The following is a 27,677-nucleotide window of genomic DNA, read 5'->3' on the forward strand; positions in this document are numbered from 1 at the left end:
CAGGGAGCAGTAGTATGTGGGTCAAAGGTAACAGTTCTTAAAAAAATACCGCTTGTCTATATATACAAAATTTGAGTGGATTTGTTGCTAAGGGCAATTGTAACAGCTTATCATGCGTAGAAAATGTGCGGGTTATGTGGAAAATGTAGCTTAGGGTAAGAGGGCAGTAAAATGTGAAAAGCGGCCGTCATGATGGTACACTCCCATCGTGCAGCGTGACGTCACAGCAACTCGGCTCGACAGCGAGCTGTACGTCTGCAACAATAGCGGACCAGAAGTCAACTAGTTCGGTATCGGTACAAATGTCCATCCTGTTGCGTGACATCACAGAATATTTATGAATGAATGTCTTGTTATGACAGCAGTATTATCATGGGTCCAAGATCGTGACGCAAGGGTTACTTCTGCATTAGGTGCCGAGGCGGATGGCATAGCTAGCTGTGACATGGAAACGCGACAGTAGCAGTCACTATCTGGCAATGAACGGGGTGGCAGCTCCTGTAGAATATAATACGGAAGTACACACAACCAGAAAAATGTCGGCTGGTCTACGAAACAACCCTGACATGGTGAGCGATAGTAATTTTATTTCTCCTGTACCGGACCATATCTCATCTATTCACGACAACCCATTTTATAAATCTTTTGGGGTGCGTCACCCCCGCGCTCTAACTTCAAGGGAACCGTCTCTGCCGGTACGCGCTAAACATTCAGACACAGAGAGTACCTTACAATTTCGTGAAGAACTGGGTGAGTACAAGCCTGGTTCTGGTTTTGTACACAAATTAATGGGGAAGTTTGCTTCTCTGAGCACTCGAGAAGAACCAACGCCCAGTTACCTTCATATTAAACACGCCGGCAGCGTCGAGAATATTTTACGAAACGATCAGCATACCGCAGAGACAGAAGACAATCATACGGAGGAAACACGAATAGGAGGACGAGAGAGAGGACGAGAAAGCTTCAGAAGTCAAAAGCATCGCGCCAGAAGCGTGGATTCTGTTAACAATAGCCACAGAAAACCTCATCTCCAGGTTTCTCTACGTCATGTGGATAGAAAGTGGGAACGCCCACCTTCCCCCACAAAGCCCACTCGAGATTCCCACATCGAGGCACCGGATGTGACACTAGCTCCCGAGAACATCATCCTCATTGAGAACCCCCCTCCTCAGCCTTCTGCCACTGATGCAGAGGTTGACAGTGATGCTACAGATGACCGGTCCCAGGCTCATGCCACATATTTCAAAGATGAGGCCGCTGTGGACGAACTTCCAAAACCCAACACAGTTTTGACTGTACGCAATATATTTGAATCTGCTGCTCAAGCAGAAGCAGAGCATGTTAGTCGCAGAGATAAGCCTCTTAGCCCTACTCGAGATGTTAGTAGTTGGGGTGACTTTGATCGCAAAGACTCACCCATAAGCCCTACTGATCCTGCTGCTAGAGGACAGGCTTTCACCCCTAGAGAGGTAAGACCCCATGTATCTCAGTCTTCCCCTCGAGTGGTGGATGCTGCCAGAAATTTTGAATTTCCTAGGACTGCAGAGTTTGTAAGAAATGGTGATAGGCAATCATCCTCATCAATGGATGTAAATGATACTGGCAGCATGGATACATCCATACCTGCAGAAATACCATTGCCTCTTACAAACACCACATCATCATCTTTTTCATCATCTTCATCTTCCTCATCAACAGTTTCTTCATTGGCATTATCTTCAAACAGTGGCATTACTGCTGAGCTTCATTCTGATGATAGAACGTTGGTTTCCACTGAGTCCAGCAGACCCATTCCAGCAGGACGTTCCACTGCTGCTGTCAAGGCTGTTCCTGCATCTCGACCTGTAGTTCCAGCCAGGTCAAGTAAGACTATAAGTGATGCAAGTACTACTGCTACCAGTGCAGCAACAAGTGTACCCCCCTCCTTTACCCCCAGTGTCAAGAAGACTAGTCCTGTGATGCCAGTTGCTCCATTCAAAAAGCAAACAGAGAGTGAAGATGAGAACCGCTATCTTGTTTTTACTTCTAAGAAGGATACCTCTAAGCCCTCAAAGCCAAGACGTGTAAAGGATTATGGGGAGATGGTTGTTGACACAGCATCACATACAAAGCGTGATGAGACGGAGAGAAAACAAGTAGAAACTGATGTGCAGAAGGTGAATAAAGTCAATGTCTTGCACAAAAAGGGGAGGGCACCACCTGTCCCACTGGATAAGGTTGATGGCAGTGATGGAAACTTGGTGCAGACACTGAAAGTTGTAAACAGTAGACAAGACAGCTGGTCATCACCACGTATTGAAGATACTATGGCACCTGAATTGCCAGCAGAAAAAATTCCGTTTCATTTAGTCTCAAATGTAGAACGTGAGCATGGCAAGCCTACAACAGTGTCTCAGTCAGAGGGCAAAGAGAAACAGGATATCCCAGTCAGCATGGAGACTCAGGAAATGACAGAGCCAATTAAAGGAATTCCGCGTATTATCGCTCAGCGTATGAAGCAGAACTCTGAGGCGATACACACTGGACCACCAGGTGAGTTATTTGGAGTGCGGCTTGGCAAAACTCGGCATGAAGATGATGGTAAAGATGACGGTAGTGAGATTCCTTGTAAACGTCTGACACCTGTCCAGTCTCTTGGAAAACAGGACAAAGCTGCAAGTGTGCCATCTGAAATTGAAAACCAGATTGCAAGTGTGCGCAAGCGCATGGAGGCTGGCAGTCAGAACAAGTCTGGTGGTGTTTCACAGATCTTTGACAGCAGTCAGCTTCAGAAAAAGCGTCGAGAAAAGCAGGCGGCCAGGACAGCTCCTCAAGTTGGTGTCCCTCGCCTGGATCTTAGCAGCCTGACCTCTGAGGATAGTGGGAATCCTGGTTCAGATGGGGGATACCGTGTCACACCTCGAGAGATTAAACCTTGCAGCATTGAGTTCATTGGCGCCAACATTTCTTTGGGCCGATCTTTACTAGACAAGAATCGCACAATAAAGGTAAGTTGCTGGGCTGAGAGAAAATGAATGAAGCACTTTCAGTTTGTTTGCTTGTCATGCTGATGATTTTGACTGTTTGTTGGAAATTTTCATTGAGAAACCAAATGCTGATTGCTTCAAAGAATGTGGTCAAGTGCACAATACTTTTTTAAAAACCGAAACTGCACTTGTTGACTCTGGAGCAGTGGGTGTTACCATTGATGCTTTTTCCTTCCGCAGGAGACCAAACACAGTTAACATTAACATTGTGGTGGTGGTAATGGGATGTGCACTTTGTATGTGTATGTTTGTGCATGTGTATATCCACAATTTATATAAATGCATTGTCAGAGAGACGGAAGAGGAATAGGAGAGAAGGAGAAATTCGGAAACATTTCAGTTTCTAGTTCTAACAAGTGACAATGGTTTAAGAACAAATTTCTTTTACAGCAGCACCTGTCGTAGTCTGCATATAAATCATAAACATCACGTTAATATCAGCCCAATTGATACTTTCATGAGCCCATGACCAGGCCCGTTTAGAGTGATTGCCAACACCAGCTAGTATTCACAGGCCTGTTACAATCAGGGTTGAAATGTCTCTTGAGTCAAGCTGCCATTATGATAGGTTCCTCTTTCATGTCATCTTTGGGAAAGTCTAACCTTGTTCAGCACAAAGATCCAAGTGAAGTCCTTAACATTACTTATGTACAGCATGCTATCCTGATGCATGGTCATTAACAACACTACAGAAACTACATTATCTTAGTGTTAAGTCTGTGAGTGTAGTCAGTAGCAAAACTTCTGTATTTTTTTTTCTGGGAAAGTTTTGCTTTTGATACAATATTATTGATCATAATAAACAACAAAACAATGACTCATCTGTTTAAAAAAACCCAACAAGTTTGCCAAAAATGTTGTGCACCTACATGCTGTTGCTATGATGTGGCTGTTTGGATGTAAAGACTTTTTGTTATTAAAGACCAAGAAATAATGGTGTTTAGTCTTAGTCACATGAACCGCCAGTAGAAAATCACAATATGGGATCTCATCCAAATTTTACCTGACAGCAAAAAAAAAAAAACAAACAAAAAGGGATTTTATTTGATGTATTTGTGAAAAGTGTAGTTTTGATGTGTTTTTAGCTTGTTTCAAATATGTTCCTCATATCTTTGAAGCTACACTTAATCAGTTCATAGGTCGCCAGGTTGTCTGGAAACTCCAGGCATAGCAGCTATAGCGGGAAAGGAAGTGGAAGGTACCAACATCTCTTCAGCTGAAGTTGGTGCCTTGCACGGTGTCATAAAGCAGTAAAAACGAACAGACATATTGCTATATAAAATGATTAATGATAATGAGAAAGCTTTCTGGACTTGATACTAGGGAATTGTGTGCACATGTGGGATGGGTTGGTTGATGGTGTCTTACACCAAGTCAGCACTAAGTTTTTGTCATGGTGGTTTGATCCAGCCTTGTTAATGCATGTATGTGGTGCCAGGAGGTTATAGTAGACTCTTGGACCAAAGTAATAGAGCCATTGTTTTGGGGCATCACTGGGCCATTGTCTCTGGAAATGTGAGTGATGTGAGTGTTTTCAAGGCTTGGCTACATCTCTTGTGCAAGCACTTATGCACTCAGAGTTCAGCATGGTACAGGCCTGCAAAGCTGCATGTGTGAATGTTTGGATATGTGGGTCAGAGTTTGCTCTTGGCTGCTCTGTAGGGTGTTTAGCTAGGTTTAGAGCACTGCCACCATGTCAAGTTACTTGGATTACTTAAGAGGTTGTGCCTTTTATCCAGGCACAAGCTTGATGAGGAAAGATTGTCTCACATTGCAGGGTTTGTTTGGGCTCGGGGGTAGAGGTGGAAGGAGAAGAATGATGGCAAGCCACTTTGTGTTGTAGTCAAGCTTCTGTATTTCACAAGCTGTTGGGAGCTGTGATAATTATTGAGATTATTCCTTTGTCTACAGCACCATCCCTGTGGGCCACACTTGAGATGGGTGTATGGCAATATTGTATCACCATCCTTGTTTGGTTTGGAGTGTCCTCACACCTGTCTAGCACTTGATGTTGTGCTTTTTATTATAGAAATGGTGTTTTTACTTTTGTTCAGTGAGTTGATATTAACCATGGAGAAGGGTTGAGTTGTGCAGAATATGTAGTGTGTCAAAGAGGTTATAAGAGAAACGTCATGAAACATATGCTGCAGCGAACAAAGGCTGTAGGATGTTGTCTGTGTCAATGAAACAGCTATTACTCCATTGAAGCTGAATTTCATTTTCTTCCCAGCACACTTAGCTTCAGGCAACAGATGACACCGATAGCACTCAGGAAGAAGTGAGCTCTGCTCAGAGAATCATTCAGCATAGATAACCAACATTAAATTTGTATTCGTGGTGTGCTTCCCCCCAAGCCACAATTTACCCAGCCAGCCATGGTTAAAGCTTTGTTAGTGACAGCCCCAAGATGATATTGAACACAGATAATTAGACAACATGTGTTTCAAACAGACAATAAAAGTGTGCATGAGATGAAACATACGACGGGCTTTGTGTCAGGCTAGTAGAAGTAAGAGATCTTTGGTGTGTGTCAAATTGAAAAGAAATAAAAGACTATATATTTGGCAGGTTGTGTCAAGACTTCACACCTCCATCATGCTTAGCATATTGTCCACAAATGTTCATGGAGTTTTGGTCTGGTTTCTTAATGTAGATAATAAAGACTAACTGGCTACTTAAAGTGATTAATAAGACTGGTTGTAAATCAGATGTCAGTTGCTCTGGTAGCCATATCACTGCATCTGCAGCTTATAGATAGACAACACAGTTTTAGAAAGAGTTTGTAATAAAAGTGTGGTGCAAAATATTTTCTAGATTTTTTTTTAAAAGTCCACTAAAATGGTCACAATATTTCTATCAATATTAAGTACACTGTATTACCAATTTAGCTAATATAGTTTGCTCTGATAATGTTGGTAGCAGCTGGCAGTGAAAAATGATTTTATCACCAGAGTAGCCAGGGCACTTATATCAAACATGGAGGACTAGTAAGAACCAAAAAACTGCATCACTGATGATAGGGTGTTACTGATTATAAATGTTCTAGAGAATCACCATAAAGTTTTGGTTGTATTTTATACAAGATTTTGCTATCATTAAAAGCATTAAAGACAGTTATAATAAATGTATGGCTATAAGGTTCTCTTGGCTTTTATTTAAATGTGTACATACAGTTTATTGTATCTACAGTATAATTGTTGAATTGTATGCCCCTTACAAATGTATATTTATATATGTTCTCATATGCTGTTGTATGTTCGTCTAAAAAAGCATTTTTAAAAAAATTTTTGGGAGAAGTACAAAGAGCCTGTTATTAAATTGTAGCATGATGTCAGCAGTTTGAGTTTTTTTTTTTTTTTTTGCTTTAACAGGTTGTGGCTGAAGTTCTTAGAGAGACTTTGATAGTAGGGATACAGACTGACAAACTGTATTGTTTCATAAGTACAATATAGCAATGATATCACTTCAAAAGTAGTGTTTGTAGGAACTTCCAAGTATGATTTAAAGGTCAGGGCTGCTGGGGCCAGGCCTGACACATGGAGTGTCAGGAAATGCTGAAGAGGACATGGTGGAATGTCATGTCACTGCATCAGGATATGTTAGATGTGTGCTGCAATATTAACTGCTGTGGGACATTTTGTCCCAGTTCTGAACAGGCTAATCTCAACGACTAATCTTAACATTTGACAGAATACTTTTGAATTATTAAAAAAAAAAAATCTCAAGCTCAGAATCAACCAAATGTACCTTGTGTTATCATTTTTTCAGCTAACATTATTAAGGAAGTAAGCTAACCTTTTTTTATTATTATTATTATTCATTGTACAGATTCAAATAGGTCTTGAGGTGCATAAATGTCTGTCCTACTAAACTTCGAAGTGATCATGTGCAGAATTTACCAACAGTGTTGAATTCTTTGTTAGTTCTTATTTTACTGATTGGCTTTAAAGACTAGCATGTCATATTAAGATGCAAACTCGTATCTGATTTTAATGTTGCTTTTCTCTGAAAAATATAACTGGAGGTGTTGCTAAGGGCTACATTCACTTTACTTCAGGGAAGAATTACTTCAGTAGCTCTTGCAGGAATGGTTTAAGGTAATCAGTGCAATAGTACTTCCTTCAAGCACTTTCATGGTTGATCATTGCAGTAGTAGGTCTCTCATCATGTTCTTGGTTAAGGAAACAAAGGGTATGAAACTGACAGGATTTTTTTTGCACCTTACACAAATTGCCAGCAGGACTGCAGTAATTGACCCTGAAATTATGGGTCACTGCTGAATAATTTGGTGTGTTGACAATAAGGCACATACACCAGGTCTCACTTTGCTTAAGATAATAATAATAAACAACCTGTGGTTTATATAGCACATAACCAAGGTTCCAAAGAATCATGCTCTCATTGCTTAAGACAAGTAGGAGACATGGACAGAATACAAAGGACCTAAGGAGAAGCAACTATGCAGGCAAGTGATAAAAGACAAACACAGAAGACACAAAAAGGAATCACTAAACAAACAGTAAGGATGAAGAGTGTCATAAATCTTTAGAGGGAGAGGAGCAGGCAGACTAGTCAATTGACTATCATCACTACTACTAACAACTATATTGATTGATGTAAGGAGTAATGCTCCTGGAACAGATGTGTTTTTAGTGCATGTTTAAAGGATGTGATGGGGGGTAGATAGTGGATATTGAAGGAAAGAGAATTCCATTGTTTTGCAGCATAGTAATTAAAAACTCGTTAATCATATGGAGACCTGCCCAATGGCACTTGCAAAGAGGTAAGTGCTTGGCAGGTGGCATCTACAAGTTTTTAACACAGTTATGGACATATGTATACTTTAGTGCAATCATGGACATAATGCAAACATCTTTAATGCAATGTCTTCTGATCTGTAAATGGTTTGTGTGAAGATCAGGCTTGTAACAGGAGCTGCAGTGTGTGTGTGTGTTATGGCCACTATATGGTCAGTCTTACCAGTTCTAACAATGATTAGTTGATGTTATAAATGAGAAGTATTGAGTGGCACATTGAGGTCTAGTAGCAGGCTTTATTAAAACAGAGTTGTTTCCATGCATAGATTGTATTTGGTGCTATATAAGGAATTGTATTTGGTACTGTAAAGTAAATTATGCTGTTTCTAAACAGAAATTAGAACATTTGGCACTAAGATTTCAGGATGCTAGTAACCAATCGTCATTCTGTTGTGCATGCAATTTGTAGTCACAAAACAGATGGATTCTGGCAGGAAAAAAAATCTGTGGAAACCAGTGGAGTTTTGAGGATAGTTCATCAGTAAATGTTTCTGTTTACTCTGTATTGAGTAAGAGACTTGTCACTCTGTATTTGGTAATATGAGACTTTAATGGAACATAAAGTTTAAGCATTGGCATTCCAGGGGTTGGGGTAGGGGAGGGGAGGCAAGCAAAGAAAAAGCTCCTTTCCTCCCCCATGATCACAGTGAGGTTTTTTTTTTTAATTATATAAAATTTTATTTCCGTGACATCATAACATTGCATGCCAGAGAAGCAAATTGCAGTGAATACAATCCTATGTCAGCTGAACAGATTGCATACTATGCTTCCTTCATTCACCATAGTTCCTTAAGTATACACGTGGGGCATAAGCATGTGCATTCACAATAAAAGCGGGTGCCCAGTAGTGTAGTGATTAAAACACTGGCTTGTCATCACTGCAGTGAGTGGCTCAGGGTTCACTTCTCAGGACATTCTGTATGTGAGACTTGTTTGCAGGGCTTGGCATGAGGGGTTTTCTCCAGGTACTCTGGTTTCCTCCCCCCTCCCTTTTCCCCCATAGTGCTAAATCGCTGCACTTTTCTACTAAATAAACCGAACATTCATAATTTCTGGAATAAATATGACAGATGAAGTCAAAAGTTCAACCCACTCCCATGAAGACAGAAAGTTAGCTTCTCTGGTAAGAGTTCTTTACAAATGTTCATTGAGCCCTTAATCAGTGTTTTTCAAAATAACTGCTCATTTGGTGCAAGGTAAATCAAATAGAACTATAAGCACTAAGCTAGTGATTGCTGTTAATTTTAACGTGTTGAGTTTAACAATACTTGAGAATAAATATTGAAGAAAAAGAATTTTTAAATAAAAATTTTGTTTAAGCATCTTAAGAAAAGGCATCAGTAAGGGTTCTTTAAATGGTCACAGGGTTCATTAACCACACTGATCAGCACAGGTTCGTTGAAGCTGTTCAAATGTTGGCTGTAGATGGTTTATTGACTGTAGGATGCGAAAGCTTCAGACTTGTGTCTGACACAATTTTGCATGGAACACAAATCATCTGTCCATTACAGATGCACGGATTGCTATAATCTTGTGGAATGCCTGAAGCTGAAAACATTTATAAGAATTCGTTCGAATCAATATTTTTGTGATAGGCTGCACCAAGGATCATGGTGCTTAACTGGTTGATTTTTTAGTGCAAAAATAAATTATTAGTTAAATGTTGGAAGACGAGCTGTTTGAGTCATCATACATTTCTGCTAATTACGGGATAAGCTGCAATATATTTGATCTCTTTGTGTTAAATCTTTTTTTTCCTGAACTTTGCACTTTTTCAAGATGTTTTCAAGAAAAGTCTCCCTTTAGAAAGAATGTCACAGCCATTATGCTCGAGACCTTTCACTGAAGAAATGGGCAAAGTGCAGCTTACTTGAAAGTCTTATGTAACTGTGCAAATGGCAGGGACTAGGAGATATTGATCCTGAAAGAGATAAGGAGTTTCTGCAGGTGTAAACATTGCTATTGCCTAATTGCTCCCTGCTGTGGGATCCAAGCTTAACCAAACTGCTTGCATTTAGATTAACATGGTCCAGCGGTGGCTAGTAGCCCATCTGACAAGTCGTGTTATTGGAGTGGGTGAACATGCATTGTTGAATTGTGGTTTTGGGTACTGAACAGGTCATAAGGTGATATCATGAGTATGATAACAGGGTTCAACTAAGATAATATAATTTCTGTGGCTTTACTGCAGATTATGATTTACAAGTGTGTGATTAATCGCTGAGGCTTTAGGGGACCCAGCATACAGGTTACCCAGGAGCCTCTGCTTGCTACTGTCAAGCAGCAGAAGCTGGTCTAGTTCGGTCATGTCATCTGAAATGATACCATGCCATATATTCAAGGCGGTTGATGCTGTGGCAAGTAAAAAAAAAGCTGGGTGACTAACCATGCAGGTGCACGACCAGCCCTGCTTGCCTGAGTTCACTTCTGCTATGTGCTGTCATGTTTCTCCTATGACTGGTACCTGTGGTTCCACTTCAGGGATGAGAAGAAAAAGAGTATAGATGAAAACCATCCTTTTTTACACACACATAATACTACAGTTTTGTCTCAAAATCATGAGATGAACCCCTTCTGTCTTGTCTTGCTTGGATGACAGTAGCAAGAGAGGAGCCTGAACTGTAGAAGTCAGACATCAGGCTTGAGGGATGAAACCTCCCACCTTAAATTTTCATTTACTGGACGAGATATCTGTAAACCTGTAAATAAGACAAAGACAAGTCTGAGATGTCCTTAAAGATGAATTTCATTAGAAAAGTCAGAATGAGAAAAAGTACTTATATCTCTTTTTCATAGCTATGGTTTTAATATTGAACATTGTATTGCATATTTATTGGTGGATATGATGCTTTGTAAATGAGCTGATTATGGAGCATCATATGTTGATTTATTATTTTGCTTGCTGTTGGGAAGAGAACAATATTCTGATGGTCAAAGAAAAAAATCATTTTCTGAAATCTTGTGTCTGCAAAGTAGCACTTTTCTAAATGGCCAGTGTAAATGATTTTAAAGTTGATACGCTGATATTTGTGATGATCGATGCTCCTGTTGGTGTAACAGTTTCTTAGCTGTGTTGAAGTGTTTAAATGGGTATTGACAAAGAGGTAAAATAAATGGTAAAAGGTCATGTGAATGTGTTTGGGTGTGTGTGCTTATACATGTGTGCATGTTTTTGTGTCTGTGTATATTTGAATGTGTGTATGCATACATTAGTATTAATAATTAATGATTAATCTGATAAGGCTTGATAGTATAACACTGTAAATACTCCATGGGTTTGAGAGTACAATACTGTACAAAACTCTGTAGGTCTGAGAATACTAGACTGTACAATACTCCATGGGTTTGACTGTACAACAATGCGCACTATTCCCTGGGTTTGAAAGTACAACAATGTACACTACTTCATGTAACTCAAAAACTCTGCTGCTGGTGCTAATGTCTAAAATGATATGGTACAACATTTACAACTGAGATTATTATGTGTGCTTCATTAACTGACACATCCCACGTAACTACCATGCACATCTAACCAGCATATGAATCCTTTATAATGAACACTTGTAAGTTGCAAGTTGTTTAGTAGGCACAAATGTCAGTCTTTCATTTCCAGTAGAAAATGCCATCAGTCACATGATCTTTCACATGAAGGCACACAGGACCAGTTTTATTTGCACTGTTAATATTGAGCTGCACAAAAGACATTGTCTAAATACCTTTTAGAAAAGATATAAAATGATACTTTAAGATTCAACATGAATTACTACCTTAATGATGTTTAGCTTTCTGTGCTGAAGACCTGATCTTGTAGTTTCATTTGCTGTCTGTCTCATGGACAATTTTAACAAGATAAACGAGCGTGCTGTCAAGTCCCTTGACTACAGAGAATGTTGAACATGTATGTCTTGGTCTGCCTTTGGTGCAGTCTAGCTCTTTCAGTCTTTGTCTCTCAGTTTACTGGCTTTTGTTTTGTATTCTTGCTCTGAATTTTTGGATTTCATGTTTGTTGGGTCGCCTGTTCAGTATACTTCATTTTAAAATCATGTTGTATATTTCAACATGCAGAACTGTGCATTTAAGGTCTAAGGAGGTTGTGCACTTCAGCTCAGATGGGCATCTGGGGGCATCAAACCCAATGTGTGACTGTCAGTTTCTTTGCATCCCCATAGCTATACTAGACACTAGTCTTTGATAACTTTTACTGCAGATGATTCACCATCTTTGGGTCAGTCTGGGCTAAAAGAAAGTGTTGATGCCTTAATCAGCATTATTTATAAATATATTTCCATACTTTGTTGCATTATTAAAATTGTTGAGAATTTACAACACACCCTTGGCGATATATGCAGCAAGTGAGATGGTTAATGTCTTTTTTAAATTACACTGAACCTGAAATACATCCTGTTGAGTCCTTCTTTGAAAACAGATTATAGATGTTTGTTAGGGTTAAAATTATGAGTAATGAGTATTATGAATTGGAGAGCAGACCTCAATTTTTATGCATGGCTGTCAGCTTTACTTAGGTGCTGGAAGCCTTGAGTTATAGTCTGTCTGCAGTATGGCTTTGCTATTTTTGTGTTTTTGTTTTTGTGGGGATCAGAGCAACAGCAGCTTAATCCAACCTTATACTGCCTCTTCATAATTTTAGGTGTCAGCTACTTCTCTTCTGCTGACATGATGTACCTGAGTATGTGTGTGGCTGTGTGTGTGCGTGCATACTTGTGATTGTGCCTGTAATAAATATGGAGATAACTTAGAGTTAGGCATTGGCTTTAGAATGTATTTTGTTAACAGAAGTAGATCATCAGTTATATTTTTTAATCATAGATGCATTTTAACTGGAAGACAAGGAAGTGTATTGTCTCCTACAAGACCTTCTATTGCACCCTTAATTCTGACAAGAAATACATCAGTCAAAAATTAGAGAGAGAGATTTAGTGAACACAATCTGTAGCATTCTCCAACTAAACCAGGAAGTACAGCTAAGGGAAATAGGTTATAAGGTAGAGAACTGTTTCTGCAAAACTGTAACTGTCAAACTGGTATCAGTGGTATCATCTTAAACTATGAGCTACCTGTACAGTGCGAGTGCTGCTACAGATAAACTAAATGCTGTAACAGTCAAAAACAGATTAACAGATAAAACAGAAAGGGAGTTTACAGGTGCAGGTTGGTTGCTTTATGCTTTGTTAGCAACATCATAGATGTTTAGAGCAACATCATAGGGGACTAGTCCAGCACTTGAACTCATCCCTGACATACTGAAATGCCCATTTCATTAGTACCTGTACTGTTGCAGCTGACTAACAGCTTGACTTGTAGTAATTTTTTATTTAAATTTTTATTCTCATTGATTGCTGTTCAAGAGAACGAAGTACTTTGTAAAAAAAGTGTAATGTATTCTCTGTAAAGTTACAGACCTTGAAGCAGTGTTTGATATTATGTTAGACGGGAATGAGACAGCTAGCACATCCTGAGAGTATTTTTGTGCTGTTAAAGTGAGATTATCTTGGGGTGGAGTGAAACAGCTGGCACATCCTGAGAACACTTAAGGGTTCTGAAAATGAGTTCAGACTTTATACCCACTGAAGAGTTTGATGATGATAATGATGATGATCCTCGTTGTCATGGTTATGAATGCTTCACTGCTGTGATCGGACTGGCCGCCATGTGCTGGGTAGTGGTAGATGCTACCTGATCATTAATATTCACTCAAGTAAGCTGGTATTATCACCATGACAATGACAATGACAATGACAATTCTTTATTAACGAGGGGTAAAATAAGCAACTGAGCGCTTTTTTCCACTTAGCCCTCGCCCTTTTCAGGGAAGGAAATTAACTATATAAATGAATTAATTAAGCATTAAATATAAAAAGATAATAAGCACAGAGAAGGGTGGATATGTACAAGGTGATGGTTAAAGAAGAGATTAGCATATATTCACAAGGTCACCTGGAGTTGGTAGGAATTAGAGGGCTTATCTATATATCTTGAACGTATTGAGATAGATGGCGTCGAAAGCAGGTCAGGGAATGCAATTGTTTGAGATGGAGAGGGAGGCTGTTCCATAGCGCGCTCCCTGAGAATTGCAGACTTGATTTGAAGAGGTCTAGTCTAGGAAAGGGGATATTCAGTTTTGGGAAGGTTCTAGAGTTATTGGTGGAAAATAGTAGAGAGAGTCTGGGCGATAATTTACCCGTCAGTATTTTATACATGAAAATGCATTTGTTAAATTTGAGTCTGTTTTTAAGAGGAAGGACGCCTAGAGAGGTGAAGTCACGTGGGTCTAATTTCGGTTTTAGCAGGACGGCTTTGATTGCTCGCCTCTGAACACTAGCTAGAGGTTTCATGGAGGATCCACTAGCGGAGTCCCAGAGGGTAGAGGCATAGTCAATGACTGATTGGATGTGGGTGGTGTAAAAGAGTTTTCTTGTGTGAGTGTCAAGGAAATGTTTGATTCTAGATCATGTGTCCATGGTAACTGTGAAAAGACAAAACCAGGTAGCTGTTTCTTTATGTCAGAGGTCACTGCAGAAGATACTCTTTTATATTATCCTTTTTCCTTATCTTGGTTTTTATTGTTAATGTTATTGTATTACCTGGGGGGGGGGTTGTTTCCTAACTTTTTAATGTATTGTTACTTTCTTTTGCAGTGATATAACCTTAGTTGCTGGCACAAAACACAACCTAAACCACTGCAGAAGACAGGATACATTTGCAGTGTGCTTGTCTCGGTGCATTCTGAATACATATCTGTGTACAGTCTATATACAATTGTATCTAAATATTCTGCACATTTACTTATTGTATGTAAATACAATTCTAATGCCTCCTTGGGGTTATGAAAAGCAACTTTTTGGACTTTGGACTTGGTAGGCTCCTTATATCGAATATACTTCTCTGTATACAATCAGGAAGATACACATCTCTGTGTGCAGTTTGTACAGGATATTCTTGTCTGTGTAGCTAACCTGGCCATAGAAAGAAGAAGGGGCTGGGTTCCCACTGGCTTAATCTGTTTGGGACTGATAATTCTTATGTACTTCCCAGCTTCGGACAAATGAGTGTGCATGTTGTCTTCATGAGATTGTGAAATTATCAAAGAGCACATGCATGTGCTCATGCTCCTTCTGTCTGTCTCTCTCACACACATGCACTGCTATTATGAGGACCCCAGGAAGGTTCCTGGTTCACCCAGGCTTCATTTTCTCAACCAAACAATTTCTTTAAAAAAGCATCAATATTTCATGTTTCCCACAAAATCACAGCAAAAAATGATTTAGCTCTTAAGCTGTTATGATTAACACCTCCCTCTTTTAACTCCAAACCCATACCATACACATTGCCTGTGTGTACTACACATACGTGCACACATTCTTGTGTGTACACACATACATGTGAACATATCATTCCGTGTGAAGGTGTAGCAGATACCACTGATTTGTGTCGACAGGTTCAAAAGATAGACTGTCACTTATTGTCAGTGCCATAGATGTCTTGCAAGTAAAGAAAGGACTGCTTATTCTTAACCCTATTTCTTCTGTCGAATGTTGGTTTGTGAGATGTGTGTGTTAAATGTGAGAAAAGTTAGAGTTGCGTTAGTGTGTATGTGTGTGTGAGTGAGAGAGAGTGTGAGGATAGTTGATGGCCATATACTTGTCAAGAGACTGTAACCTGTCAGGTAGGAAGGCAAGCCTCTTGGATAATGTATTATTCACCTGTTTCATTGACAGGTAAGAATACCTGGCATTCCAGTCCTACCTGTCTCCGAGAAGCAAAGCGCTATGGTAGCAACATCATAGTGTCTAGCCAATACAAGTTGTCCTGACCCAGGATGGGTGGGAAATGGTACATTGGTAGTACCTGGTTAAAACTGCCTGTATAAATTGCTACTTGTGACTGTTGGTTGGTTAGACTTTTCAGTCACTGCATGTGTGCCTCCCAATGCTTAGATGGGATTAGTTTTTTTGTGCAGGACCAACTGTGTCAGCTTGTGTTTATATGTCCCAGATGTTAAGATATGTATAGAGAGAAATTTATAGACCTCATGACTGCATGAGCTGGTGCACCAAAGCTTGACTTTGACATAGTTTTTCACCTTCCTGACCTCTTTTTTGAGGAGAAATGAAGTGCATTTACAAAGCAATTAATATTCACACCTGCCATTCCCAGCATACATTCATTTGAATACCTCAGTTACTTAAGTTTGACGGTTCGTACCTTCTTCAGTATGCGTGACCCAACGTTAGTTACCAATACTTCTTGTCACATGTCAAAAGATTGTATGCTAGTTGTTGAAGCCCTTGTATGTTACAGTCTGTTTACACATGGGCTTTAAGCTGTATGACCTATCTTTACTCCAGTGACACTAATGTGGTGTGCTTGAACAGGTGGCCATGGCAAAGTTTGAGTTTGTCCTGTCAGTTTTATGGCTCCAAGGCCCACAAAGACTTGCAATATGTGACTTGGATATGCTAAGAATTAGTAAGCAGTGTTTGGCCTGTGTTTGGCTTTTAAGTGCACAGCAGTACAAATATGCATGTTCTTGTCAGGTGACAGTGTGTGATAACAATAAGAAGTGTTACCATCTAAGTAACTTGGCACTAACCTCTGGGCATATACAAAAAAGTTTCTATTTCAAGTTCTCAAAGGACTCTCATATGAATGTCTAGTATTCATGTATATAGGCAAATATTAAATGCTAGTTAAAACATTTATCTACATTGATTCTTCTTGTTCCTATTCGTCCGCTGTTGCCCCCCACCCACTTCCCTGTCGTGGAGCATAGGGCCGCAACCACACCCTGCCATCAGACCCGGTTCTAGGCATCCCTTTCCAGTTGGGACCATGTTATGCCAGCTGTTTCCACCTCTCTGTGGACTGATCTCCTCCATGTCTGTCTGGGTCTCCCAACCCTGCGCCTCCATTGTGGGTTCCAGCCCTAAGCTCGTCTTGTTAAATTGTCTTCTCACTTTCGTAAGGTGTGACCAGTCCAGCCCCACTTCTGCTTCCTGATGTCTTGGCTGGCAGGTTTTTGGTTGGTTCTCTCCCACAGGTCTGTATTGGAGATCTTCTCGGGCCATCTGATGTTGAGGATGTGGCACAGACACAATTAATATTACATAATTAATATTACATCAACATTGCATGATAATAGCAGTATTCAGCTGTGTTTACAGTTTCTCTAGTTGCTGCTTTTTTAATTTGCAGATCAACATCAGGTTTCATGACAACCTGTCTCAAACATTTGAGTACCCCTCAGAGCAGTGGATGTTGGAGCAGTATCTGAGAGAACACCCGGACGAGGTGTTTGTGCTGCAGGATGATGCAGGTCCAACGGAGTCATCAGATGATGGGGATGTTGCACCTGGCACATTTCTAAGAGATGGGACCAGTTTGGAGCTAGGAGAGCGGCTGCTCATGTCCACTCCTGCATTGTCTCAGTCTGGTAATGTATTGTTCACTTGCTGTAGTCATGTTCCAGTCGGGTAATGTCTTGTTCTGCTGCTGTGGTCATGCACCAATTTGATTATTAAAGAATTAATAATAAGTAATAATTAACTTGATTTAAAAGTGTTTTCCTATACCATCAAAGACAGGTTCAAAGTGCTTTACAAAAATAAAAACACACAGACAATAATAATAATACAGGGAACTGGTCTCAGAAGCAAAGAACTCATTTCATGCCCAGTTATTTTACTCCCTTGTATTGAGAAAAAAGTGAATGCCATCAACATAGCGGTCTACAACCTTGCCATGGCATGAAATCTTCTACTAGTCAATAAATATTCTGCTTCTGAAAGCTATTATGTAATGTCAGCTCACAATCCTTGGTACAGTGGCCTACATTTTGCAAACAGAGATATCGCTTGATCAACACAACTCTTGTTTGAGCATCATGCCAACAGTCAATGTAAGTGACAATGGGATGACCAATGGGAAGGCACCTATTTAACAGGACTACAGCACAACAGACACAAGTTCAGCAATTCAACGAAAGAAATTTTAGCTAAGTCTTTTTGCCTGAACCACAGCTGAGAACTGGGCAGTTAACAACAATGGACTTGAGCAAACAACTTCACAGCGAAGAAGGCTTGACTGCAGCCCAGAAAGTGCCTCAAATTTGGCCAAAGTGACAATCAAAAAGAGTCAAGTCACACAAACTGACAAAGTGTCAGTAACTAAGACAGATGATCACCACAGAATGCAGATCTAACTAATCAACAGTGTATGCCAAAACCATTGTATATCCAACAAAAATATAGTCAAACCTCATACTGGTTAGGCAAAGGGACATCACTCTATCAATTAATTTAACAGAAGGTCTAGTTTAAATGTTCTGGCTTATATATTTCCTATATTGTCTCTCATTCTTTCATACCACATTGTATTTTGCATAGATATTCCCCTTTTTTTCTTGCTCTAGACTTGCACATTCCCACTCTTGTCATTCCCCTTTCCTTGACTGTGTAAGTTATACGGGTTATAAAAATAGAATTTATATATCACATTTCGCCATACGGAGGTGAGCTCAACGCTCTTTACAAGGTATGATGTGACATGTTAACACATCTTGTGTAGAAATAATGTCTCTCCTTGATGTCTGCCATCTGCATTGTATTTGACTTATTCCAGTTAAGGTGACAACATATAATGCCTAGTGTGCCAGATGTCTGCAAACAGCTCTCATCTTGCTAATTAATTTATTTCTGTCCCATCAGCTACACTGCAGTCATATCGTGGGAAGTTTCAGCAGGAATACGTCATGGGCTCCATCTTCAAACAGCCCGAAAAACCTGTACAAAGCATTGAGATCCAGGACCCTGTGGATGTAAACAGCATGGACTTGAGACCATCTGATGAGGAGAGCACCAACGTGTGGTCAACGAATGAGACCTCTGACCTTCTGTTCTAATGCTGGTACTGCTGCTGCTAGGACTGGAGTACTATGGTGGCCCTATGACTGATGCTCAATGTGGGCATAGAATCTTGAGTGATTCTGGAGAATGCCCTGAGAGGTGGTGTGGGTGCTGGGAAGCTGATGGTCTTTGTAAGACTATGATTTGGAGAAAACCGTTGCATTTGCTGGTGAGGTAGTCAGGCAGGTAATTCCCTGCTGCCTAGTGTTTCATACTATCTCATGCTTCACATTTTCTCAAGTTCACACCTCTCATTTTTGCACCAAATCTGCTCAGTTGTACTTTAGTATCCCTCATAAAATAGAAAGAAAGCTGCTGCCTGTCCTTTGCATGCAGAATTGGTTTTGACAAGCCTGTGTGCAGTGAAATGGTTCACAGGTCGATCATCTTCACTGTACAAGAACCAGGGTGGCAAGAGGTGATAGAAACGATTGTGTAGGCTTTTTGCTAGCCTCATGGGGTGGGGTGGGGGGATTGGGGTTTTATGCCGTGCCAGCAACTAAGGCTATATCACGGCAAGGCAGCCAGCCCTGTAAACAGATGCCATGTGTAGAGAAAGAACAGCGTGCCCGAGACGAGAGTTGAACCCAGAACAGCCAACCTTCACTGTATTGGTGACAGGCGCTAACCGTTGCGCCACCGGACTGCACCTCATGGGGTGCAGTGGATGATAGAGAAGATGGCTACAAAGTTAAGTGCACAAGTATAACCTGGTCTTCATCCCACAAACAACAAGATATTATGACAAGCCTGACTCATTTCTTTGCATCGTAGACAGTGTAACCGAGATGCTTCCCAAATACTACTGGCATTTTGGTGATGCCATTTTACGTTGGTCTCTATCGACATAGGGCTTTTTGATACCATATGTGTGTATGCTTTGAGATGCTGCTATAAACTTGATGCATCTCACACTATACACAGGGCCAGAAAGCTCTGAAGTCACTCAGAGGACTGCTGCAGGTCATCTAGCAATGTCACGAATATCATTCAACAGAAAGACTGTTGGTTTTGTAAACATTTAGCTTGGAGCAAACTTTTGGATGGACTTAGGACTGTTGTATTTTTGATGTTTATTGCCTTTGGGTTGGTTAGTTACTTCTCTTTTCTTTTTCTCCCACCATTTATTACTGTTTAAGGAATCCTTTACCTTAAGAATATATTTTCCTAAAATTTACCTTCTAGATTAGAATATATTTTCCTAAATGTCATCTTTTAGATTAAGCTTAACACTTAATGATTGCTAGAAGTTCTAGTTATATCAGCTAGGTTGGTGTAGAGCAGTCTGCTGTGTTTTAAAATTTTTTGGCAGGTTTGCTGATTGTTAAATCACATTACCTTGTGGACAAGACAGTGAGACATTTTCTGGCCTTGTATAGATTTTACAGGCAGCAGCTCCACAGAGTGCCTGCACTTGATGAGTGGGGTGAATGTGGTGTGGGGAGGGGGGGCGGCAAGTGGACAATGGATTAATGGACAGAATTGTCAGTGTCAGAATTTAAGAATTGCTGAAATGTTCCTTGAAAGGAATATGTTAGAATGACTAAATCTCACATCTGGGCATCTAGTAAATTTTGAAGATCACAGTAGTAACCCAAAATCTCTTTACATCGAGAAAGTAGCATACTCTGTTTAGAAGATGAGCTTTAACCATTGGTATATAACAATGAAATATTCATATGGATCTAAGGCAGACCTGGGCAAGGGGCGGCCCGCGGGCCGGATCCGGCCCGCCCTGCAGTATATATGCTATATATGCAGTATTGGGTAAAACTGAGTTAACTATATTAGTTCAGCCCTCTAAAACCATCCCAATTTCTCATGTGGCCCCTTGGGAAAATTAATGGCCCACCCCTGATCTAAGGTCTTGTGTTACTCTTTTTACCATGTTTATATGTGAGAAGCTTGAGTCGGTAGTCAAGTGTTATTTTCTGTCCATCATTATGAAGATCATTGGGAGTGTGCTATTTTTTGAGGGTTGTTGATCATATTTTTCCAATCATGTTCATATTGCAGGTTGGGAGGGCAGGGGAGTGTCGTAGAAGACTCCTATCCATGATGTTTCTGGTTTTTTTGGTCCATGTTCTTCATAAGGAAAAATGCCAACTCACGTATGCAGCTCATCTGGACATGGTGTAGCAATCTTATTCAGTGGCAAGTTAAGAGAGGTTATGTTGAACTGGGAGAAAAGGGCAGAGGATGGTGCACCAGGAAGAGAAGATGCATGTGAGGTGGGTGGACAGGGTCTCAAGAAGATCAGAATGGTTTCCACAGATTTAAGGGAGTTTGTTCTTTGCCTTCACTATATCATTAAACATGTACACAAGTTCTATTTTTATCACAAACTTAATTTCTCCAAGTTTGCAATTTTTTTTTCTTTTGTTTTGTTTTGAATTTTTTGTTTTGTTTTTGTTTTTGTTTTTTTTTTTCTTTGAGGGAGACAAGGTTTACCTTGTACATGCACAACCACAACCACACGCACACCCCTGCAGCAGGATGTATAAAAGGTTTATGTTCAAACAAAGTTTGTTTGACAAGTTTACAGGATTTATGCTTTGAGACTAACTACACAGATCTGTGAAGCATATTTCTTTGACATCACCCATCTTAGCCATGCAGCATTTGAAATCCATCACCTGCTTTTATACATTACCAGATGTTTTGCTGACTCCAGTGCCAGAACACTCCTGTGTTCAAAGTACCAGGACATTTTGGTTGCATTCACTTTTGCCCCTATGTCCCTGATAATCAATGCTGTGGTTGGAGATGACAAAGGAGGTGCAAAGTAATTATTTATTTTTGATATAAGTTATTGTTTGTTGCTTTTATTTATCAGATTGTGAATTAGCTTTCCATGCATAAACAGTTTGGGAAGAGAACAAATCAGCACAGAATATTTGTTCTTTGACGAGATTTGTTAGCAAGCTGCCATGAGATGATCTTTAGTTTTTTCTTTCCTTAGTCTTCCCTTTTCTATCACTATATTTTTAACACTTCCTTTGAAAAATATATTTGACATGGCAGTTGTAGATTTTTGTCTTGTAGTTATATTTCAGATCTCTACTTGCTTTTTTGTGGATGTTACCTAGAAAAGGGCACATAGTTAACATCCTATGACATTGACACTGTAGTAGAAAATGATTGAGTTTGTAAGCCATGAAGCAGTTGCTTACATAATGTTTTTCATGAATAGTCTGGAGTTACTCGTCTCTTATTTTTTGTGAATTATTGTCTTGGGTTTTTAGCCCTTTTTATGCATTTTGTCCCCAGAAACATCTGTGAGATTCTGAAAGGTGTGCATGCATGATTATAAGGAATTGACTGAAAAACATTTCAGTTTTTATAAAAAATGACAAAAGAAAAAGCGAAGGTAAAGAAATATCAGCATGGGATAAGGTGCTCATTCTAACAATCTCAATGTTCCCGGCCTAATCAACAGTAGTTGCTGAGTAACTTGTATCTGCTTTTTCCTGTGTGCGGTTTTTTGAATTTAGTTCCCCCCCCCCCTCTCCACCTCCTAACAGTAATGACAGACTGCTTTTTATTTTTTTAAAGCTGTTCATATTCTTATGATTTTATTTTCTGTGTAAGTACGCAATACTGTATTTTTAGGATATTTCTTTTGATGAATCACTTTTAGTAATGTTCTATCATTGATACTTTTTCAGAGGTATATGCCACTTTTGAAATTATGTAATGGGATACAGAAATTATAAGTAACTTGGAACAGAGCAAACATGTGATCTCCAATTGAGATAATGTAAGGATAATGTACTTTGATAGTTCTCTTAATGTTGGTAATGACATAATGCAGTATATTGAGATAATTTTGCAAGTGTTTGGAAGTTTTTGCTTTATTATTTTTTTAGACTTATAGTTTTATTTCTGTAGTGCAGGAGGGAAATAGACTACATGGGTCATATTTATGTGTCAATATCAATTCCACAGATGTTGTGTTTTGAGCTAAAACATTATGCTTGTATATCATCGTTATTTTTCCCTCTCATATTTGATTGTGTGACTTAATTGGGTCTGGTGTTTTTTTGTGTTTTTTTTTTTTTCAGTAGGACATTCCAAAGATGGTAGAGTATTATTGGTTGATCCACACAGTCATGATTGCTGCTAGTCAATTGACTATTTCATTTCGTTCCTCTATGCTATAAGGACTTGTATTTACAGTGAACTTTATTATCTTCTGATTTTGTGGAGATTGCTGCACAGTTGTACTCAGTACATAATGCTCACATTGGTTTCTGTGGTGATATCTTTAAGATAAATAAATGTTTTTTTAGTTGAGCTGATATTTATCAAGGAGATGCATCTTTCAGAAAAGGCAGTTTTGTGTGTGTCACAGACTTTTTCTGGCTGGTTAGACTTTAAATCTGATGTGCCTCCCTGGGAGTTGTGAAGGAACCATAGCTAGTAAAAGAGTTATTTTATCTGTGACAGCATCTGCAGTATTTCCAGTACAGTGGGTGCTAAATGGTTATAAATATTAAATAATGTGCCATTCAAACCTTGATAAAAATTATTAGCTAGAAGGTGCCCACTGCATATTGCATTTAACAACAAACTGATGTTAGACTGATGGACTTTATGTAAAATGCTAGATTGTATTTGAGTCAAGACTTAATATTACCTTCAGGATTAAGTGATGACAATGTTTCAGCCCTAAGCTTAATGATTTCGTATTCATAAGCATTCTAAGAGCAGGTTCCTTGCCCATAGTTGCTAGATGGAATGTTTGTTTCATATTTGTCAGTGCAATATTACTTTCAGAGTTCAGTAACACCAGGTTTGAGGCTCTGAATGTCATGTTAGATCTGTATTATTGTGTCTGTGAAGTTATGGCCAGGAGTCATTGCTAAACTAGTAGTGACTCCTGGCCATATCTTGGCAGACACGATGATATTGTGTCATCAATCTGAAATAATTGCTATCCCAATCCACTTAACTTGCAATCTGAGATATTTCTTTTGTGTTAATTCTGGATGATTTTTTGTTTACAAGTAATATTTCAGTTGTCTTGCACCTGTCATGTATTCCTTTGTCTCTTTCTTCAGTGCAACTGCATTTTTTCTTTTATTAATTGTGTATATAATTTGTATTATGCGTAGGGTACATAGTTGCGTACTTTGGGTTAGAATCTGGATTGTATATCCAGTTGCTTTTTTTTTTATTAAGAATTGTGTACACTTGTCACTTGTGTGCAGAATCCTATTTTTGTTTTATAATAATTACTGAGTAGGATGGTAACGATATTTTTCATGATGAACAGAGTCTGAGATTATGTCACGGGAGTACTTTTGTATGCTTGTGCTACATTTAAGTATTATGTCATAATGTTAACTTGGCATCAGAACACTTGTGCAAGCATTTTATGAGTGCTATGTCTATGTGTACTTACACTTCAGTTCAGGAGGAAGCTAGGCCCTTTTTTCCCCTTGTAAGATAAATCATGAGAGAAACTGAAGGGATGAGAGTCTGTTGAACTTACATGTGAATTAAGCTCATGTATAGAGATTCTGTTTCATTTCACTAGCTTCTGTCTACCATGGCATGCTTAATTCTTAATTACCTCCCCTTTGACATAGCATGTGTGTATGAATGGTCTTTGTTGTGGGGAAAGGGCTGCATGGTGTCAACAGTTCTATGCTTTAAAGTGAGCTATTTATAGCTTTTTTTTCCCCTCCTTACATCTCATGCAGATGATCAAGCCTAGCAGGCATCACAAAAAGGCTTATTTAGCTAGGACACTTGAAAATGATAGGGTAAGTTTGACTTCTTTGTCTAATTACCATCTTCAAAGATTGTCTGCTAAAAGGGAAACTCCCAAACAGATTGCTTCTTTACAGTGCACAACACCTCACAACTTTATTATATGGCCCAGCAAGTGTTTGGATTGCTTATTTATTTGATTTTTAATAATCCATGTGCTCTGGCGTTTTCTTGAAAATCAGATTAAACTTATGCTTGATGTGTGATTGTGTAATAGAACAAGATAACTATAAAGAATTTTAATGTAAATAAATGCTGTAGCCATGGCTGAATAGAATAGTTACTACATAGTCTATGTAAGCATATAACTAAGCCTCAGATTGACAATGTCTTAACTATTTGTGAATATAACTTTTTGATCAGGGCTAAAGATTATGTTGTCTTTGGCATCACTGAAAGAAGCCTTCTTATATAGGGGCCATGTTTTGTAGTATGGTACATTAGACAACAGTAGGGAGACACGTCTGGACCTGAATCCTGATTGTATACTACACAAAGTAAATAAAGATTAATTCTCACTGCAGAAAGGACAGCATGGTCCTCCACAAAGAGGCTGAGGTGATATGAAAGTCTTATGCTATTGTGGTGATGGCCCTGAAATTGTTCATAACTGATTTTTTTGTTGTAACTCATGTAGTTGGCCACACAGAGTCAAAGGCTATGTTACTGTGTTTGTTTTAAGTTAAGTTGTGGACAGGTCACATTTGTTTCCGCTCACATAGTTTGTCACTTAAGACATGTCACATCAGTAGTGTTGGAATACACTTACTGTCATGTCATGACAATAGTGCTGTAATGCACCCCCTAGTTCATGGCAGTGCTGCTGTGATGTACCCACTGTGCCAACTTTTATGCAGACAGTTCAGAGGGACACTTGTACCTACAGCAATCTACCTTTGGGCCAAGGGCCATTCTGTACTAGATATAGTTTTTATGCTTTATTCCAATGATAAAATATGATTAGTTTCTTGAATATTTATTTTGTCACCTAGTTTTGATGTTGCTTTAATATCAGGAGTACTTGTGTTCTTGGAATTACTTCTTCAAGCAAAACTTATGCATTCTACATCATATGTGAACATTTAGCTAGCTGGCAGTTCTCGTTTCATCGCAATGCTGTGCATAAAAAGCTAACTTGTGCTGTCAAGTGATCACTATTTGTAAACCTATGTGAAGTGTGGAGTACGTGTTTCTACACAAAGTGCACAAAACTCAGATAATATCTAAGTGCTTGTACAGTCACATGGTTGACTGTAAACTGTATATCTGATGATGATGTTATGGTCTGTACTATGGATTGTACCGAGGAGCCTGCATGCTTCCTTCCGTCTGTGCACACTTGAGGTGAGGTTTCTGCTGAGCTACCCAGATTGTTACAAGAATGTCGGCTCCATTTCTTTCAGTCTCTGTTGTTTCTAGAACTGTGGATCCCTGTAATATGGTACAGACAAAAAGGACACTAGTAAAAGATGCTGGAGATTACCAGTGAGCTCTTTTTGAAAACCTGACCAAACAGTTAACATGTTGCCATTCTACTGGTGTGAAAGCTTAGTTACTTCCCTTGAAGCACATTTCATGTGCTTCAGTCCATGAGCATAGTGGATTAGTTGTCAACGCGATTCCTTCTTGTGCCTGGGTAAAAGCTTGTTTCCTATTTTTCTGTTTTGTTTTGTTTACATTGAAACTGTCCATAGCATGAAATAGAATGTTGGGCCAACTTCACCATATATCGCTGTGCAATGTCAGTTGCAGCAATGTGAATACTAGCAGGGTATTGTCTCAGTGCTGTCTGGATATTGCTTTTTCAATCTAAATATGGAAATATTTCTTGTGGAACATTAATGTGGCCTTAAAGTTTTCAGTTTATACTGAACATAGGTGGATATGTTTATAAAGTATAGCAGATTTGTGTTTCTGCTGTGTTTGTATCATAGGGGGACAAGATAATCAAATAACTTATTAGATGTCACAGTGTTGACTGCTTTGCATGTAACTCTAACCCTTGCAGCAAAACTCTGGATCACAAGTGTTGGAGAGCTGGCATGCCATGCATAATGGCTTTTTTTTCACTTTCCTGTGGATATTCATTCACCTATCCCTTGACTGGTAGCAACTGACAAGTAATGTAATGATGCTGTTCTGCTGGTACTGCTTGTCAAGAAAAACAGCTGAATAGATACACCTGACAAGGCTGCCACCCATGCCTGTATTGAGCAGATTATTTGTGGAGTGAGCAGTCCGCTCCTTCACATTTGCAAGCCAGTTCTTCCTGTCTAGCTTGGCATCAGCTTCCTCACTCCACTTCTCCAAGGTAACCTGAAGAATGGTCTAAGAGTCACATGACTGAACCAGACTAATTTGTGCTGCTTTGCCGTTGCAAGAAGGGATTCTTGATGTCTTACCACGGTGGTAACTATGCTGCATACAGAGTCATTGGTTTAGGCATTCCGTGTAGGATATTTAAGGCAGCCTCCTGAGGTTCTCGAATGCCTGGATTCTCCTCTCTGTATCAGTAACCAGAGCCCATGTCTCATGTATATACAGTAAGATGGAAACCACAAAGGACTTGCAAAGTCTGTACTTTGTACAGACTATGGATACCAGATTAAAAATGAAATCACAATCAGTTAAACCTTTATTAACCTCAAAAACATCCTTAGAGAGGAACATGAAAGTGTTTTTTGGGCACTCTGTAGTAGATATTTTCTTGTAGCTTTGATAGACCCTGTTTGTGATTGTTAGGTTGTACTTGTCAAATGTCAGTGTACATAGGCCTGTGACTATGTCTCCTTTCAAGAACTGACCAATCTCTCAACTGCATGGTGTCTAGTTTGGATGATTTGTTGCAAAAGGTTACAACTGGTCGGTGCAGGACAATTATTGCTAGAGATTTTTTTTTTGGGGGGGGTGGGGGGTGGGAACAGTATTTTAAAGCCTTCACATTATCCAACCACACAAGTTCTATAAATTTACTGTATGTACACCTTTGACTAAGTGCAAAAACATTCCACTGTACAAAGCCTCACTTTTTACTTGACCTCAAATGACAATAAATACAGTAGCTTTGTGATTGTCTAGAGCAATGTTTTATGTTTTGCTGAATGTTGTGTGTTTGCATGTGGGCAACTGCATTT

At 39.3% G+C, this 27,677-nt stretch overlaps 1 protein-coding gene across 1 annotated transcript; it reads left to right on the plus strand.

Annotated features, from left to right (window-relative positions):
• Nucleotides 1–40: 40 nt before the first annotated feature.
• LOC112574749 lies at nt 41–27,620 on the plus strand. The gene is made up of 3 exons (XM_025255986.1): nt 41–2,987; nt 17,057–17,294; nt 18,568–27,620. Exons 1-3 carry the CDS (start codon nt 480–482, stop codon nt 18,759–18,761), a joined length of 2,940 nt encoding a protein of 979 aa, XP_025111771.1. The 5' UTR covers nt 41–479; the 3' UTR covers nt 18,762–27,620.
• Nucleotides 27,621–27,677: the final 57 nt, after the last annotated feature.

The sequence above is a fragment of the Pomacea canaliculata genome, linkage group LG11, assembly GCF_003073045.1.
Source record: "Pomacea canaliculata isolate SZHN2017 linkage group LG11, ASM307304v1, whole genome shotgun sequence".
Classification (NCBI taxonomy): Eukaryota; Metazoa; Mollusca; class Gastropoda; order Architaenioglossa; family Ampullariidae; genus Pomacea; species Pomacea canaliculata.

Bases quoted from the DNA above. Each gene is read 5' to 3' on its own strand.
- LOC112574749 (XM_025255986.1), top strand. From the start codon at position 480: ATGAACGGGGTGGCAGCTCCTGTAGAATATAATACGGAAGTACACACA. The intron at 2,988-17,056 runs GTAAGTTGCTGG...TTTAATTTGCAG, and splicing joins ACAAGAATCGCACAATAAAG to ATCAACATCAGGTTTCATGA. The intron at 17,295-18,567 runs GTAATGTATTGT...CTGTCCCATCAG, and splicing joins TCCTGCATTGTCTCAGTCTG to CTACACTGCAGTCATATCGT.